This window comes from Gouania willdenowi, chromosome 16 (assembly GCF_900634775.1).
Source record: "Gouania willdenowi chromosome 16, fGouWil2.1, whole genome shotgun sequence".
NCBI lineage: Eukaryota > Metazoa > Chordata > Actinopteri > Blenniiformes > Gobiesocidae > Gouania > Gouania willdenowi.
Genome location: NC_041059.1, coordinates 32479553 through 32496364, shown reverse-complemented (window position 1 = coordinate 32496364; position 16812 = coordinate 32479553). Strand labels below are relative to the sequence as shown.

Here is a 16812-nt window from a genome sequence, read left to right as displayed (position 1 = left end):
GCTTTAGCCAATCATAATCGCTCACCTTGTTTTTAACCCACCTCCTCATTACAGCTGCGTATGAAGCCAGGGGATGCTTTCGGATCACATCATACCTAACGCCGTTATTTTAAACGTATTATTTAGGTATTTAGACGAGATCTTTGTTTTTTTTGCAGGAACTTCATTCATCCATCTCTTTTCTGAGTTGTTTCCGGTGTCATCGTACTGACATTCTATATGCGCATTCACACACATGCGCAAAAAAAAGAGAATTCATTTTTGTTTATTTTTGTTTTCAAAGTGAACGAACATGTGTTTTATTTGTTTATTGGATTGGTTTAAGGTTATAATCTCAGTACGGAGGTAAACTCAGTATGTGGCCGCTGTCGGCACTAATCTAGCGAGAACTGACACTAAGGCCATTTCAGGTGGCAGATGGCGGGAAAGAGGGGTAAAACATGGGAGTTTCCCGGCCAAAACCGGATACTTGACAGGCATGTTTATTCCCCCTTTCTTTTTCTCTTTCTCATGGCCTGACCCAGCGGCCCACCGGCGGAACCATATCAGGCTTAAGGCTGCAGCCTTGGAGCTCACGTCTCACAGCTCTAGTGTCACGGACTCCATTCTGGTGATCTGAACTATAACATTTCAGAATAAAAGTTAGTGTCGCACTGAAATTATTGAGAATAATTAAATTGAGAATAATGAAAAATGATTTTAAAGTAAGGATGATTTTTAAGAGCGTTTCTGTACTTAACATGTTTGCTGCCACATGGCTTAGTAATTAATGCAATACATTTCCTTGGGGAACTACTCATATGAATGCAAATTCTTAAAGACTTTACGTGCATATACAGTATATATATATTCTTGAAAAAAGTGTGTCTTTACATCCGAAAAACTGAATTTCACATGAAACCTAAAGTGTTTTTCTATTTTCATTTATTTTTTAATTGCTTCACCACAATTGATTCTGACAGAATTAGACTTCTATCCATGTTGGTCACAGTGATGTCCAACTGTTTTCATACTATGTCCAATGTAAAACCAGTCGTATCAACTAAATACGCATGAGAGGAAGAATACCAGAAACTTCTCACGCATATATAAATGAGGCTCATCTTTAGTTCAGACTCGCTCAAATTAGCTCCATAAGGCATTAAATAATTTATATTTAAAACTGCGTATCATGTAGCCACTGGCTCTGCTTCACTCCAAACACCTCTGTCCTCTGGATTAAAGCAGGACGCTCTGTGGGATTATTCCCTCATATCTCCAGCAGCACATCACACTCGGTCACTAGAGCAGGTACCGTGTTAATGACAGATGTTGACTGTGCTCATCATTTATGAATGCCAGAATGGAAGAATAAAATAAAATGAAAAGTGATTTGAAGTGTTTTTCACTAAGGCCCAAGACTAATTTTGAAGACATGAAGGGCAAAACAAAAGTGACAGCCATGATTTTTTCATGACCCCGCATGCCAGGATGGATTAATTTGCAATATTATACTCCTAAAATGATTTTGACAATCTCTTCAAAATCAATTATTGCCCAATACAAGCATATTTTAAGTGTGTTCAACATAATTAGTTGAAACTACAGAGGAATCTGAAGTATTTCAGAATTTGGCTGTATCAAATAGAAAAGGGTTAAAATCATCAGTTGCCCAACAGATATCAACTGTCCCCTGATTCATGATAAGCATGCCCTAGACCAGTGATTCTCAACTGGTGGGTCGGGACCCAAAAGTGGGTCGCAGACCTGTACTGGGTGGGTCGTGGAAAGCTGGTCAAAAATTAACAAATACTTAATGTCTTTTCTTTTGAAAGAACCTTGTCGTTTGACAAACATGCTCTAAAATGCATGTTGCAAAGAAAAATATATAGATTTGTTTAAAAAAAAATTATATATGTGTATATTTTTGTTATGACAATTTTTATATTCATCATAATATCGTCAAATGTGTGTTAATGTGTACAATTTGTCATGTTTTAATACATGATGACTCCATTACTCTTTGCACTTTTGAACAGCTGAATCATGTTAGATTAAACAGTACAGATCGTATTGTACTCAGTGCAACACAGAGTCTCTGCTGAAGGCCAAAACTCAAACTCACGTGCAGATATGCACGCACACACACACTATCAAGGATAGATAAGAGTGGCGCCCAATATTCCTCATAATATACACGTCTTCATCATCCTCAAAATGTTTCCACTGTTGGGCATCTGACTCCCCCCTTCTCCTCACCTCAGGGTGGAACTTTTTCTGTTATCTGTATAAAAGCTTAAGCTGTGAAACTGTTAGTTAGAGTGGGTCTTGCCTTTTTGCTCTGCTACGAGCCTTTTGCCTTTCATTCTTTCAGGATGGAAGCTTCTTTTTTACTCCTTTTTTCTTTCATTTTATAATAAATCTTTTTTATAAAATCATCAATGCCTCGCCTGGACTCCATCATTCAACCAGAGCAATAAATCATGTCTCCAAATGAGGTCAACCGCAAATTTGCCGTGACATTTTCAACAGCTATTTTTGAAAAACTAAATTTAATTGGTTGAATTCTAAAAAAAAAAAAAAAAAAGGGTTGTGATTTAATGACAGTGGAAAACTGTGGGTCCCATGGTGAGACCAGATGAGAACCCCTGCCCTAGACTACCAAAAAATAGTGAGAAAAAAACTGGTTTACTGAAATTTAGGGGTTTGGCTCCCAAACTAAAAGGACAAAGTTCCAGATCTACAATATCTGGACGTATGCAACTGCTTCATTGACTTACTGTCATCCTAGTCTGGAAAATGCTGAATTGCTGTTTTACCCAACATTTTTTCTTCAGGGATTTCTGACCAATGAGAGAGCGGCTGCTCCGGGAATAAAATTTGTTCAAAACTTTATATCTCTACAGGCTGTTACCGTGTCGATTTAGCTTCTGAATTGAAACAAAGCAAATTAGCCACAGGTGTGAATACACACTTTCAACTCCTGCATGCAGGGTGGAACAGTAGACAGAATGGAAGATTTCATCATTCATTGTGGGGACAAGCTAAATAGACACTTTAAAATAGACATGCTTAAATTCTATTCACCCTGGTTATCATTACCATTTCAATCCACAGGGATTAAAATTTGTTTTATATATAGACATATTATTATCACAACTGTAATCGACAATAAATGTTTCACAATTCTAAATCTCTATGCCCCCAATAATGACGACCCTGATTTCTTCCATAGAGTTTTTTCGGAGTTATCAGACCTTTCTGCAAACTCATCATTAATCATCGGAGGTGACTTCAATCTGGCACTCAACACATCATTGGACAGATCCAGTAAGTGCCCGAATACAAAACCATCCCGATCTGCTAAAGTACTAATGAATTATATGGAAGATTTTGGAATAAGAGACGTATGGAGACTGAACAACCCAACTAAAAAAGAATACACCTTCTTCTCCCCTGTACATAAATCCTTCTCCCGAATTGACATCTTTCTTTCAAACAATTCCATTGCACATAAGATTTCCTCTAAAATGCATCCTATAATTATTAGCGATCATGCGCCAATATCCCTCACTCTGAAGTGTGACTCTAAGCAGAAATTATCCTCTCTGTGGCGCTTTAATACTTCATTACTTAATGACAGTGAATTTGGAAAAATTATAAGAAAAGAATGGGAGAACTTTCTATTAACAAACGATTCTCTGGAAATGTCACCGTCCTTACTTTGGGAAACCGGCAAGGCTGTCATCAGAGGGAAGATTATATCATACTCTTCTTACAAGAAAAAACAGGAAAAGATAGCAGAAAAAACAATTGAAGAAAAAATTAAGAAACTTGCAACAATTGCGATACAAAAACTTTGATTACAATAATAAATCAGGCAAATATTTAGCAAATCAGCTCAAAAACAAAAAAGAAAATTCCTTTATAGCAGCAATTTCTGACAATTCAAATCAAACTTTAACTTACCTCAGGACATTAATAAGATTTTTCATGATTATTATCAAAATCTATACTCATCTAACTTAAACTCTGACCCTGAAGATATTAAAACCTTCCTCAATAACTTAAACCTACCACAGGTTACCATAGATCAGAAAACCACCTTAGACTCACCATTAACCTTACAAGAACTACAAAATGCTTTGGATAGCATGTCAACAGGCAAAGCACCTGGTCCAGGTGGTTTCCCTGCTGAATTCCTAAAACATTTCTGGTCAATGCTGGCTCCGCTTTTTTTCAGAGTAGTAACAGAGATTAAAAATAAAGGTTACATAGGAGGTCACATGAATACAGCGAACATTAAATTATTACTTAAACCAGACAAAAACCCCACGTTACCCTCAAGCTACATTCCCATTTCACTTATTAACACAGACCTAAAAAATTTTTCTAAAGCACTTACTTCCCAGTTAGAGAAAGTAGTACCGTCAATTATATACCAAGACCAGACAGGATTCATTAAAAATAGACACTCCACAGACAATGTGAGAAGACTGTTTAATTTGATCAACATGGCACAGAACTATAAAAAGAAAACAATAATCTTGTCACTCGACACACAAAAAGAATTCGATAGAGTCAACTGGTCATTCCTCCTTGCTGTCCTTGGCAAATTTGGCTTTGGAGAATCATTCATACAATGGATCTCATACATGAAAAAATTCATGGAACCCAGTAAGCCAAAACCCACAATACCCTCCCCCACAAATACAAATAAATATCAAGGCTTAAATATATCACCAAACTTAAATGAATTAATTGAACTGAACCTGGATCCGCTGTTGGATAAAGTCAGAGATGATCTGCGAAGATGGAACAATCTCCCCATCTCACTCCTTGGCAGAATAGCTTCAGTTAAAATGAAAATCTTACCTAAAATAAACTATTTGTTCTCTATGATCCCGCTGAAACCACTAACGCAATGGTTCCAAAGATTAGATTCTGCAATTACAAAATTCTATGCGAGGAATAAAAAACCTAAAAAAAGTCGTTCAACCCTCCAAAAAAATAAAAGCGAGGGTGGTTGAGAAGCCCCTAACTTCATGCATTACTACTTAGCAAACCAAATATTATACTTAACAGAATGGCTAAAACCAAAATAATACTTCAACACCTGGCTAGAAATAGAACAGCGAGACTGCAAACATATTAAACTCTCTGATCGCCCTTTTATCACTACGACCCTCAAATGTCACAACTGTTTTAAAAACCCACTGATTGCCTTCACCCTGACTGCGTGGTGGAAAGCTTTGGACATTACGAATATTCAATTAAAAACTAGCATGCCAAATTGGGATAACACCGACTTTAGAATTAAAAAAACACTGCTCTATCTGAAGACTTGGGAAGAAAGTGGAATCACTCATCTCCAAGACCTCTTTGAAAATAACAAGCTCATGACATATAACAATCTAATCCAAACATTCAATATGAATAAAAGTAATTTTTTACAGTACTTACAAGTAACAGAAACAATCAAGAACAACTCTTCTGTCGATCCAATTACCGTACAACCTCCAGAACTGGCTATATATATGAAGAAAATCTCAAAAAAAAAAAAAAAAACTCTCAACAATATACAGAGCACTCTCGAACATTAACTCTAATCACTTACCAATCGCTAAATGGGAGGCTGAACTTTCAATCACCACAAACACCGATTTTTGGACAGAAATTTGTTGTAATACTTTTAAGATGACAAAAAACACAAACCTACAGCTAATTCAATACAAAGTCCTCCACAGATCTCACATTACCTAACAGAAAATGTATAAAATGGGCTTCTCCCCAACAGACATCTGCTCTCAGTGCAGCCAAGGAACTATTGATTCTTATTTACATGCCTTATGGCTCTGTTCCCCAGTTCAACAGTTTTGGTCTCTAATTACTAAAAAACTCTCCTCCATTTTGGACTACAGGATTCCTCTCTCTCCAGATCTATGTCTGATAGGAGACCTGAGAAGCTTGATCTTCCAGTAAACCAATCACAATCCATCCTTGCGACACTCAACATAGCAAAAAAAACAATATTAGTGAATTGGAAAGATAAAACATCCTTAAACACAAACCAATGGCAAAATCTCCTCATAGAATACATTTTCCATGGAAAAAGTGTCAGCTCTCAGAAAAAATAAATGAACCTGCTTTGAGGAGCGCTGGACTCCTTTTTTAACTGCATTTAATCTCGATTTCTTAGCCTAATAATTTAGCCTGCAAGCGAACTGCCAGCACCACTCTTACTAACACACTAATCAAACTATAGACCTGGATCTCCCTGGGCTTGTGGGGTGGCCTGGGTGGCTTGGGTGGGTTGCCTGGGTGTCTGGGTGCCTCTTCGCGGGCGTGCTTTCCTTCTGGATGTCCTCCGGACCCTGGGCTGTTTGATTTTGCTCTCCTGCCCCCTCCGTACACGTCTGGGAGGCCCGTGGGGGGCCTGCGTGTTTTTCTGCCGCTCTTTCCCCTTGCTCTCTGTCCCCCTGTCCTGTTCTCCCCTCCTCCTTTTCCTTTGCTCTGGCGCCTGTTTCTCCTGCTGGGTTGGGCGTTGGGGGGGCGACTGTCGGCCCAGGGTACTGGGGGGGGGGGGCTGTGGCTTTCGCCTGGGGGGCGGGCGGGGCTGCGTCGGATGGGTTAGCTTCGGGGTGGGCCCGTCGGGGGGGCCTGGTGTGGTGGGGTTAGTGGCTCCTGGCCGGGGGTCTGGGGTGGTGGTGGCTCTGGAAGTGGCTACTGCTCGGGGGCGGCGCCTACATCCTGGGTCGCTGGGTGGCGGGTGCTGCCATGGGTCGCTCCGCCTGCCTGTCCGGGCGCCTCGGCTTTGTTCCCTTGAGCGCACCGTCGCCGTGGATATCGCTTGCGCGGTGCCCCTACCCCCAGCCCCCCCTTCCCCCTTTGGCTCACTTGGGGGACTGCGTGGGCCGGTGTGCGGCGCGTGACGGAGGTGGGGTGGGGCCTTGCCCGTGCGGGGGCCTCCCCTGGAGTTGTGCTGGGTGGGTGTGTGGGGGCGCGGCCCTGTGGTTCTTGCCCTGGCGGATCCGCGTCGGGGGGTGGTTGGTCTGTTGGTTGGGTGCGCCGGGGCCCCGTGGGCGCTTGTTCCGGGGTGGGGGGTTCCCTGGGGGTGGGTCTTTGGTTGGGGCCCTCTTGGGGCGCGTTCTCCTGCCCTCCACCCGGGCGCTGGCTGCCGTTCGTTGTGGCACCGCGTTGCCTTTGGCGGGGTGGGGTGGGTGGCCTGGGGCCTGCCGTCCTCCGGACTGTGCTGGCGTCGGGGGGTGTCTCGTATCGGCGCGTGTGTGGCCGGGCGTGGCCTCCGTGGGGGGGCACTTGGTGTGAGTTGGCGGGACCTGGCTGGGGGTGCTTGGGTTCGCCCACTTGTCGGTTGGTGGGTGGCGGGATGGCCCTGCTTGGGCGGCTGATGGCGTCCTCTCTTGCCGGGGGGGGGGGGGGCGGGGCCGCCTCCCAGTAGAGGGCGTTGTATTGTGGTGCCCTGCGGGCCTGTGCTGGCCCTGATGCGGGCGCGGGCTTCTCTCCTGCTCGGCCGCTCCATGTTGCGGCGGGGGGGGGGGCTTCGGGCTGGCGTGCGGCAGGGGGGGGCTGCTTCGGGCTGGCGTGCGGCGGGGGTTCCCCCCTGGACTGCTGGGGTGTGTGGCTGGTGCCTGGCCGCATCTGGGGGGTGTGGGTGCCGCCGTGCCCCCTGGGGCTGACGTGGTCTGGGGGGTGTCGCGGGGTGGGTCTCCGGCCGTCCCTGGGGTCCGCTGTGCCGAGTGCCTGTCTGCGCCATCTACCCTCTCCGGTGGCCCGCCATGTGGACGAGCCGGGCTCACACCAGACAGGCCTCCTAAAATGAACACCTCACTTCACTCCCAGCTGGTCTGGCTCACTGACTTGGTGCACCACACACCCATACTCAACCCTTGGGGGGCTGGATGGTGGGGCTGAGGGTGGAGGGTGCCGCCGCCTGTGCTACTGAGTAGTGGCGTGGGGGCGGCATTCCCACCTCAAATTGCCCTACCAATCCCTCCAATTTTAATCGATGTCGGTGGGGGGCCTTGGGGTTGGGGGCGGTGGCGGAGTGCGCCGGCTCGTCGGCTTCTAGGTGCTTTCTTGGGTGTGTATGTGGGGGGCGGTGGCTGCCTCTCGGCTTGGTGTCTTGGGTGCGTCTGTGGGGCTGCTTGGCCGGAGGGGGGGGGTTGCCTGGGTTCCCTGGCCCCCACTCTCTCTGCTATTCTGGCTACGTCCTCGAGTCCGGGGCAGTGCTTGGGTTTACAGTGGCAGTATCTTGCACATACATCGGTCTACGATGCACTAGCATGCCTTGGACTGTGGGATAAAACTTGTAGTGGGCTTAACTTTCGACATGTTGATCCCAAATACCTGTTTCAGGTATTACCACTCACTCCTTCCCTCTGCCCACAGCCACCACCATTATAGTTAAGCCTCACGCCTACAACTTAAAATCTCACTCTCATTTTACAGTAATCAACCCTTCCCCACCGTTCCATTTCTCTACCTTGAATCGCTCCTCCCTGCTCTCTTCCCCCTCCACCTCCCCCCCCACCCCCTCACCTAGGTGTAACACTGCCCTCTCTTTTTATATTCTCCCTTTAATAAAGTGTTTCTTACCCTTCCTTAGGGAGGGCTGGTGATGGTCACAACTATGCAATAAAATAATGCAATTTATTTAATTGCAATAACAAAAACAAAAAAAAATGCATTGCTGTCTAAAAAAGATTGCACTTCTTGTAGTGTTGACCTTTGACAGCATGTGCAGACAAAAAAAATAATTAAAAAAATGTGTTTTTATATTAAAATATAAATATTGTAATAAAATATAAATGTTTTATCTTTTAGGACTTCCACAGTTTGTTTTATAATCACTGTGTAAAGGCTTTTAATGTGAAGCTTTTCTTCTTTTTCTTTCTTTTGTTTAGTTTTACTTCTGTTTCACTCACTCACTCACTCACTCACTCAGAATCGGACTCCTTGCCTGACGTCTCGCGAGGTTTCTGCTAGTCTCGCGTGGTTTCGGCTGGGTGTCATGGCGGCGGTGAGGAAACTTCAGCTGTGTGCTGTCAGTCCCACGGGGAAACACACGGGCTCCGTCATCTTCCTGCACGGCTCAGGTGCTCAAAGTCCGCAGTTCAGAGATGAAATACTGTTTACTTGTTTGTGAGTCAGAATTAAATGTGTAGAGCTGTTTCAGATAAGTTTTCACCCTGCTGCCCATGAGCCAGGCACTATAAACAAAGTAAAACAGCATGAATGTGCGAAAGTAGTTTAATGGTCACATTAAGGTGTTTTTTTTGTTTGTTTTTGTTTTCTTTTTTCTTAAATTAGACTAAATAAAGTTTGGTTTGATTAGATTTATTTTTGCCTAATTAAAGCTCAATTCAGAAAATAAGACTGATCACTTGATACCAACTAATTTGTTTCATTTTTTAGAGAAACAGTGTAAAAAAAAACAATTAGATTTACTTTTTTTTTTTTCTTACCCCTGCCATTGAAGTAATATTTTCACCGGTGTTTATTTTTGTCTGTTAGCATGATTACGTCAAGAGTACTGAACAGATTATAACTAAATCTTAACCAAAAATAGACCTTGTGTCCTGGAAAATTCTATTACATTTTAGAGGGGATGTATGTCAATATACTGATTCTGGATCAGTTTTAACAATGGAAAAATCCCCATCTCACATCATTGGCAAAATTTCCAAAATTCAGATCTCAGTTCACGATTGACCAATCTTTATTAAATTTGACTGGGTTATGTCAGATTCCTCAATTATCCCACTGAGTTTCATCTTGATCGGATCTAATGGGGCTGTCCATACATTTGGACCTACTGTAATGTTATTAATGGGGACAGAACTTATTAACTGTGAATGATCAGGATCACTGATCCAGATAATTGTGAATATCTAGTAAAGAGGAGATTGGGAACCTGGAGGAGGTTTGACTCTGAGTGATCTGACCAGGCAGAGATTTGTATGAGTCGTATTACTATTACTAATACATACTCGGCTTTAGACACAATTAAAGTTGTTTGCTTCAATTAGTTTTGCTTATATTGTGGCTATTCAGTGTTTTATTATTTACTGTTGTGTTTCTCAAATTAATTCAGAGGAGCTACATAATCTGCAACAATAAGTCCATAATATTAGTTTGTGTATATCATCTCTCCACTCTGTGCTCTGATTTGGAGCTTGCTTTGTTTTCATCTCCAGGTGACACGGGACAAGGTCTAAGAACATGGGTTCGAGACGTCATGGGTGGAGACCTGGCCTTCAAACATATCAGAGTGATTTACCCCACGGCTCCAGCCAGGTCTGTGGAAAACTTTTATTAATTTTTTCTGTTTGACTGCCTGGAGGAAACTCAATCCTATTTGATGCCCCGTGGCCACGTGTCAAGTAGCTGGATCAATGGATCCTGGCTTTGTTCAGTCTACTATAGGGTATAAATAGGACTGCCCAACCTTACCTCTACGTGTTTTTAATATGAACTATAAGATGTACACATAACTTCTTTACAGCATTGTATAAACAATTGGAGAGATGTTAATATTAAATAGACTGCAACAAAAAACACCTGAATAATAGTGAAATAATAAGAATAATGATAAGAGTTAAATAACAAACACCCACTGCAGCCAGTACGTCTAAGCTTTTGTCCGTCGGACAGCAACACGTTTCAATTTTTATTTTGAATTAATTGTTTCTGAAATTCACTTGTCAAACACACTTATTAGATGTACGTTTCCCGTTTGGCTGCAAGATGCAAAAATAAAACCCCATAACGTATTTATGCACTTTAGAATTAAAAGCTTGAATGGAATAGTCATTTTAACAAGGCTTACAATAAACTATGAACACGAGTTATTTACACCATCGGAGGTGAAGATTTGAATGTACTGGCCTCTGATTTTTGGTTTCAATATTTCCCAAATTCCGTTTCAGAGTTCTGCTTCACGTTATACTTTTATGTTTGGTTTTCCTGTTTAGATGAATTTACTGGCTATTAAATGTTCTGAAATCCTACCAAACATGATAAAAAGGGTTAATAGAGACTACTGAGACTACTGTTATTTATTTATTTTTATTTTTTCTTCTCTTTAGATTATTTACAAAATCACATGCAAGAGTTTAGCATGTCACTGCTAGCCCCTCAGCCACCCATTTAAGAGGAAACATCCCATCTGCGCAACCGTGTGATTGAAGATGCTTCTGCCTGACAATTTAAATGATCACCAGTTCAGCTAATACACCATCAACTAAAGTACCAGAGTCTGTTCAGGTTTGAATGAAATCATAATAATCTGAACCACTTCATCAAAACACATTAAAAACACACTTTAGATGAAGCTCTGCATTACATTTCAGTCACAGGATAACATGATCACTATTTAATCCGTTACCAGTAGCGTGATATTTTTTTTTATGGGATTATGGGCAGAATCGGACAATCAGTATTTTTCCGTTCGTTACACTTTCTAGACATTTATTCACATGTTTTCTAGTGTGGAAAAAAAGCATGTAAATGTGTGATATTGTTCACCAACATGCATGTGAGGTATTTACGTGTCATGTTGGGACCTGATTAGGAGAGAAAGGGGAAAAGGGGTCAGAAAGATTTTTTTCACAATAGAACAAGAATTCCATTTTTCCATACATTATATTAGGCTACATTATTTCCTCTTGATCAACTTTTCTAAAATCTTAAAGTTATTGTAGCAAATTAATGATTATCACCTAAATGTTTGACATTTAGTGAGAGTCCAATGGGGGGGCGTATAGGTTTCTTTTTAGTGGAATAATCGATGCAATTTCTGTTTATTTTTTATTGGGATATTTTGCAAACTTATCTCAGTGAAGCTCACAGGAATTTGTGGAGATTATAACCTTAGTGCAATCGATTAGGATTTTGACCCCTTCATTTAGACTTAAACCTTCAAATATATTGTGGCAACTGTCAGCATCACTATCCTGTAAGCCATAAGCAGACAGTCTAGATCACACTGACTGACACAGCATTGTTTATTATCAGTTTTATTTGTAGTAATAAAGATCCAGTCAGTGATGGATGGACTGCTCTCATGTGTCTGTGGATTCTGTGCTATTGGAAGTGTTTAGATGTCTCAGTCTACCCACAGGGGTGAAGCTCAGGGTTAAAGTCAGAAATCAAATGATGCCAGTGAGTGATTCTGTCTGTTAAAGAGGAACTCCCATCCATCCAGGCTAAAGCTCGCAGTAATGATTGTGGCCTATAAACAGTATCCAGTGAGTCTATGAATAACTTATATCACTTTAGTCCATGAAAGCGGCAGCAACAAGACGCCTTCTGGCTTTAACACCCCTGTATCAAACTCAAGGCACGAGGACCAAATCTGGTCCTTTCAGAACATCCAATGTGTCCCACAGGAGACAGTTAAAAATGAAAGAAAAAACAGAAATCATTGTGTAAAAGATAAACTAATTCAGTTGTAGAAATCTCAGCTCCTTCAAATACACAAATTCAATGAAGCTCCTAAATAAATGCTGGCTCACAGTTTTTCCATGCTTATATCACACCATTGCAGTCAATATTAATATCACAGTAATATCACAGTGTTGAACTGACGACCATATTTTTCGGCATTTAAGACGCAATTTTTTTTTCATTTAAAGTTGAGGGTGCGGCCAATACTGCGGAGCGTTCTATGTCTGGATTTTTCAGTCACACACATTAGCCCAACAGATACTGTATGTCAAAAAGATGTTCACTTCTGGGAGAAAGTGTGACAATTTGTACATGTTTTTTTTAGTATGCTAAAAATGGTAATGGTATCCAAACTGGCAAGCCAACAGTTCTCACTCAAAATCAAGAAATCCAAGTTCGCCACCATCCGTATTGCCAATTTGGATATTTTTTCATGACTGGCTTTATTTGACATCTATAGGTTTTCAGTGTCTAGGAATTCAATAATATATCCTAAAATTCTGTAAATTGTGCTCAGAGCAAGATCCAAGATGGCCATCATCCATATTGTGAATTTTATTCTTACCATAACTTTGGTTCTATTTGACGTTAGAAAAATGATCTTTGTGACAAAATGTAGGTTTTTAGGGACAAGGAGTGTGATGAAATGGCTTAAAATACAGTTATTTTGATATGTGCTGATGACTGAGAAATAAGTCAGTGTTGCAAATTCTTATTCAACTTGATGCATCACAATTTCACTTCTTCCATTTTCATTCCGTCTTCAATAATGTTCCAGAGTGGGGAACAAATTTAAAGTGGGGAAATTTAAAGTGAAGCTCCTGCAGGGACTGATATGTCACTTAGAGATTTGATATTGTTGGAGTCTTACATACTTTATATATAAGCTATATAAGGAAGTCCAAACTAGGGCAGATTCATGTTGAAATTTCTTGTTTTCCTGCCTATTATCAAACTGCTCTGTATTTGGTCCCTGAACTAAAATGAGTTTGACAGCCTTGCTTCAAAGTAAAGGTAAACCTTAATCCTGAAATTAAAGTATTGGTCTCAGCTTTGAGCCATTCCTGAACATATGAAACAAAAGATACATTAGATATCAGTGTATTGTCAGAGGGCTTGGTGCTGCTGTAATGACACTTGTCCTTCTGCCCTTAGGCCATACACACCAATGCATGGGGCCATCTCTACTGTCTGGTTTGATCGTTACAAGATATCACAAGACTCCCCGGAGCATTTAGAGTCCATAAACAGCATGTGCCACTCTCTGGGCTCAGTCATTGACGACGAGGTCAGGGCTGGGATCCCCAAACACCGGATGATCATTGGTATACATCACACTCCATTCATGAGAAACGGAACCATGTATTCCTTACAAAAACACCAAAAGCTCTCAATGTTTTACAACTGCGTGCGTGCAGTATCAGGAGCAGGGAACAACCCCCACCTTAGCTGTCAAACAGTAAAGATCCACTGACTGCCAGCCTTTCACTCCCTTATCGTCTTTCTTTTCTCACCTATGCATTCCCCTTCCCCCCAACACACACACACACACACACACACACACGGTGTCACTTCATAGTCAACCTCAGCCTGTTGCTTCTAACTCCCCCTGTCATGATATAAACTAAGGAATGCATCATCAGGTTACAGTATCCTTTAATCTGCTGCCAGCAGATGAAATAAAATACTTTCCCAATGAGAGTTGGGATCCCGAAAGCTTTTCCCTGAATTATTCTGCTTATCAGGTTCACATATAATTAATGTAATGAAAGCCATCTGATCATGTAATACAAACACTGCGCCTCTCCAGTAAGAGCAACCATTGCAAGAGTTCCCAGCAGAAATGTGTGGGAGGCCTGAAAGGCTTTTAATATTGATGGATCTGAACGCTTTGACCAAGTGTCTAGTCATGATGACATTGGAGTCAAAGGTTTGATGAGCTGTGGGAGGAGTACACACATCAAGTACGATTCATACATCTTCACTTCTTGATGTGATGCAACTAAAGGAAAATCCCTTGATCACTGAGAGAAATACACTCCCAGTCCAAAGTTTGGACACACCTTCCCTTTTTGATGAAGTTTCCATGTGAGCTACATGGGCTTACAGCAGTTTTTCCAAACAAACAAGATTTTTGCATCAAACACTGAGCTCCGACTCCAACCCAATGTAAACAGAGAACAGCTCCCTGCAATGGTCATCATGGCTAACTGAATACATCCACATTAGCTTCAAGTCTTTGCATGTGAGCCGTGTTTTCCTTTTTACCATATGTTTTTGATCGAGTTCTGCAACAGTAACATTTGAGCAGGTTTCCACATCAGGACTGCGAGATTGAAAAGCACCCTCCCCTCCCACGCTTCTCTCTGAAGGGGAACTGGGAGTGCTAGCACATTTTTATTGTTGTTACTCTTACTTTTCTTGGTGTCTTGTTAAAATTGGTTTAACTGTTTCTGTTTCAACAGGTCTCACTTAAAAGTTTTTTTTTTTTAATCCCAATGAGAACTTTGAAAGGAATAAGACACTCATACAATATGGGGACCTCGATCAGGTAGTAGAGAGGTCGTCTTTTGATCGAGAGGTTGTAGGTTCTAGTCTAAGGTGTGTGAGAGTGAATAGGATGATATTGTGAAGTGCTTAGGGTATGTATTTGAACAACCTCGAAATGTCATTTTATTTGAAAATGTCATTTTACAGGCCAGGAAAAGTTTTGGAAACACAAGTTCACCACAAAAAGTTTTGGAAAAAGCCTTGAAATTGTTCTTACCTAATGTTAATATTAAAGCTGCAGTATGTAGAATCCTCTCTCCTCTCCCTGTTTCGAAACCAAAACTTAACCACCACCGTCAGAAGGCTAACACAGGCTGTGATCTCAGCTGCCGCTCAGGCAGAGTGACAACCACCACTCCGCATCCAGACTGTAAAAGTAATTGTCTGTTCTCTGCACCTTGGATAAGCTTCTCGTGGTTTATACGCGATGTATCCCGTCTGTTCTCACTCTCCCTCTGAAACCAGTACGTGGGGCAGGCGCTGCACAGTCACATGGATCCATAAGGGCGCAAAGCTGTCCGTTCCTCCCGAGTATGGTAATGCCTTTAGACTGTTGCTTCTTTATTTCAGTCTGCCTTTTTCCACTTGCTTTGCCGGGTAACTGTTGTGCCTAATGCCGCGATGGAGAGTTTTGCTGGAACATCCGCTATTGCATTTTTACTATGGTACCTGAACACACTTAACTTTAGTCGAGCAGCCAATATTAACACTCCAAAACAGCTCATGGAGCACTCTGTAGAAAGATCTCTGATTGGCTGAAATCCAGTGTCATGCTCCTGGATTTCTAAATGTCTTATACTGGGCCAAGAGAAGAAAAAAAGATTCACTGTCCACTCTGAACACTTTGGATTACAATATGCTCAAAGATGATTATGGATTTTTGACAAAATGATACCAAAAAAACTTAGATACTGATCAATACATTTTTTGTATCAAAATGTTCAGGGCATTGATCTGCTCAGCCTGTTATCTTCATGGCACACGTGACGAGTGACGAGTGTCGCAAGATCCAGATCAGATTGAGGGCAGTGACGTGCGGTGAGGTTCATGGCTGGTGACGTCTTTTTCAGAGTCAGATTTACAGTCATATGAACCCATTTATAGGGTTGCACATGATACAGTGTAGGAACTATGTTTTTTTTTTAACGGTAAATATTTGTTGTAGATATTTTATGAAATAAAGAAGCCGTGTCTAAAGTGACAGTACAACAATTTCTTTTCAAATATGTAAAAGACCACATATCCCCAAGCATTTGTGGCTTTATGGCACTGGCAAAACAAAAACAGAACAACAAAATCACATGTCAATGTATTTATTTTTAGACTTGGTCCAAAAAAAAAGTCTGCCTGACTCATTAGATGGGAACTCCAGAGGTAAAAGTAGCACAGAATACTAACAACAAAGTGCAACATTTCAGCCTGAGCATAGTGTTTTGAGCTCGAGAGGTACGTAACAAAGATGCAGCATTGCAATGTCAACAAGTTACACACCTATAAACAAACCATGTCACAATAACCTTATAATGATGACCTCTGGTGGTCATCTCAAAATGTGGCGTCAGGCCTGGGGAGCTAGAGTGGAAGGACAAAGCAGCAACCACATTCTTATCTTAACAATGCTTAAAATACTCGTCACATAATTGTTTTTCAAACCTAAACTCAGCTGTGATCATTAGTTATCACCCTATATTGTGTTCAATTGCTCATTTTTCTGTGAAGTTTGTTTTTAAATACGTTATTTGAGGTTGAAAAACAGGATTTGATGTCATATACTGTATGATGATGATTGACAGCCGCATGTCTCACATAGCTCTC

General features: G+C 41.5%; 2 protein-coding genes across 3 annotated transcripts in view; one reads left to right on the top strand and one right to left on the bottom strand.

The window, feature by feature from the left end:
* Positions 1 to 6238: 6238 nt before the first annotated feature.
* Positions 6239 to 7519, bottom strand: LOC114478455 (proline-rich proteoglycan 2-like). The gene is made up of 3 exons (XM_028471551.1): positions 7459 to 7519; positions 6877 to 7372; positions 6239 to 6800 (listed from the first exon to the last, which is right to left on the bottom strand). The coding sequence occupies exons 1-3, from the start codon at positions 7517 to 7519 to the stop codon at positions 6239 to 6241; spliced, it is 1119 nt and encodes a 372-aa protein (XP_028327352.1).
* Positions 7520 to 8996: 1477 nt separating this feature from the next.
* lyplal1 (lysophospholipase like 1) overlaps positions 8997 to 16812 on the top strand; it is a 42439-nt gene continuing 34623 nt past the window's right edge. For both annotated transcript variants that reach the window (XM_028470750.1, XM_028470749.1), the window contains exons 1-3: positions 8997 to 9095; positions 10197 to 10296; positions 13603 to 13772. In XM_028470750.1, the coding sequence (XP_028326551.1) occupies positions 9011 to 9095; positions 10197 to 10296; positions 13603 to 13772 (355 nt within the window). In that variant the 5' untranslated portion in view covers positions 8997 to 9010. The remainder of the gene's footprint in view (positions 9096 to 10196; positions 10297 to 13602; positions 13773 to 16812) is intronic.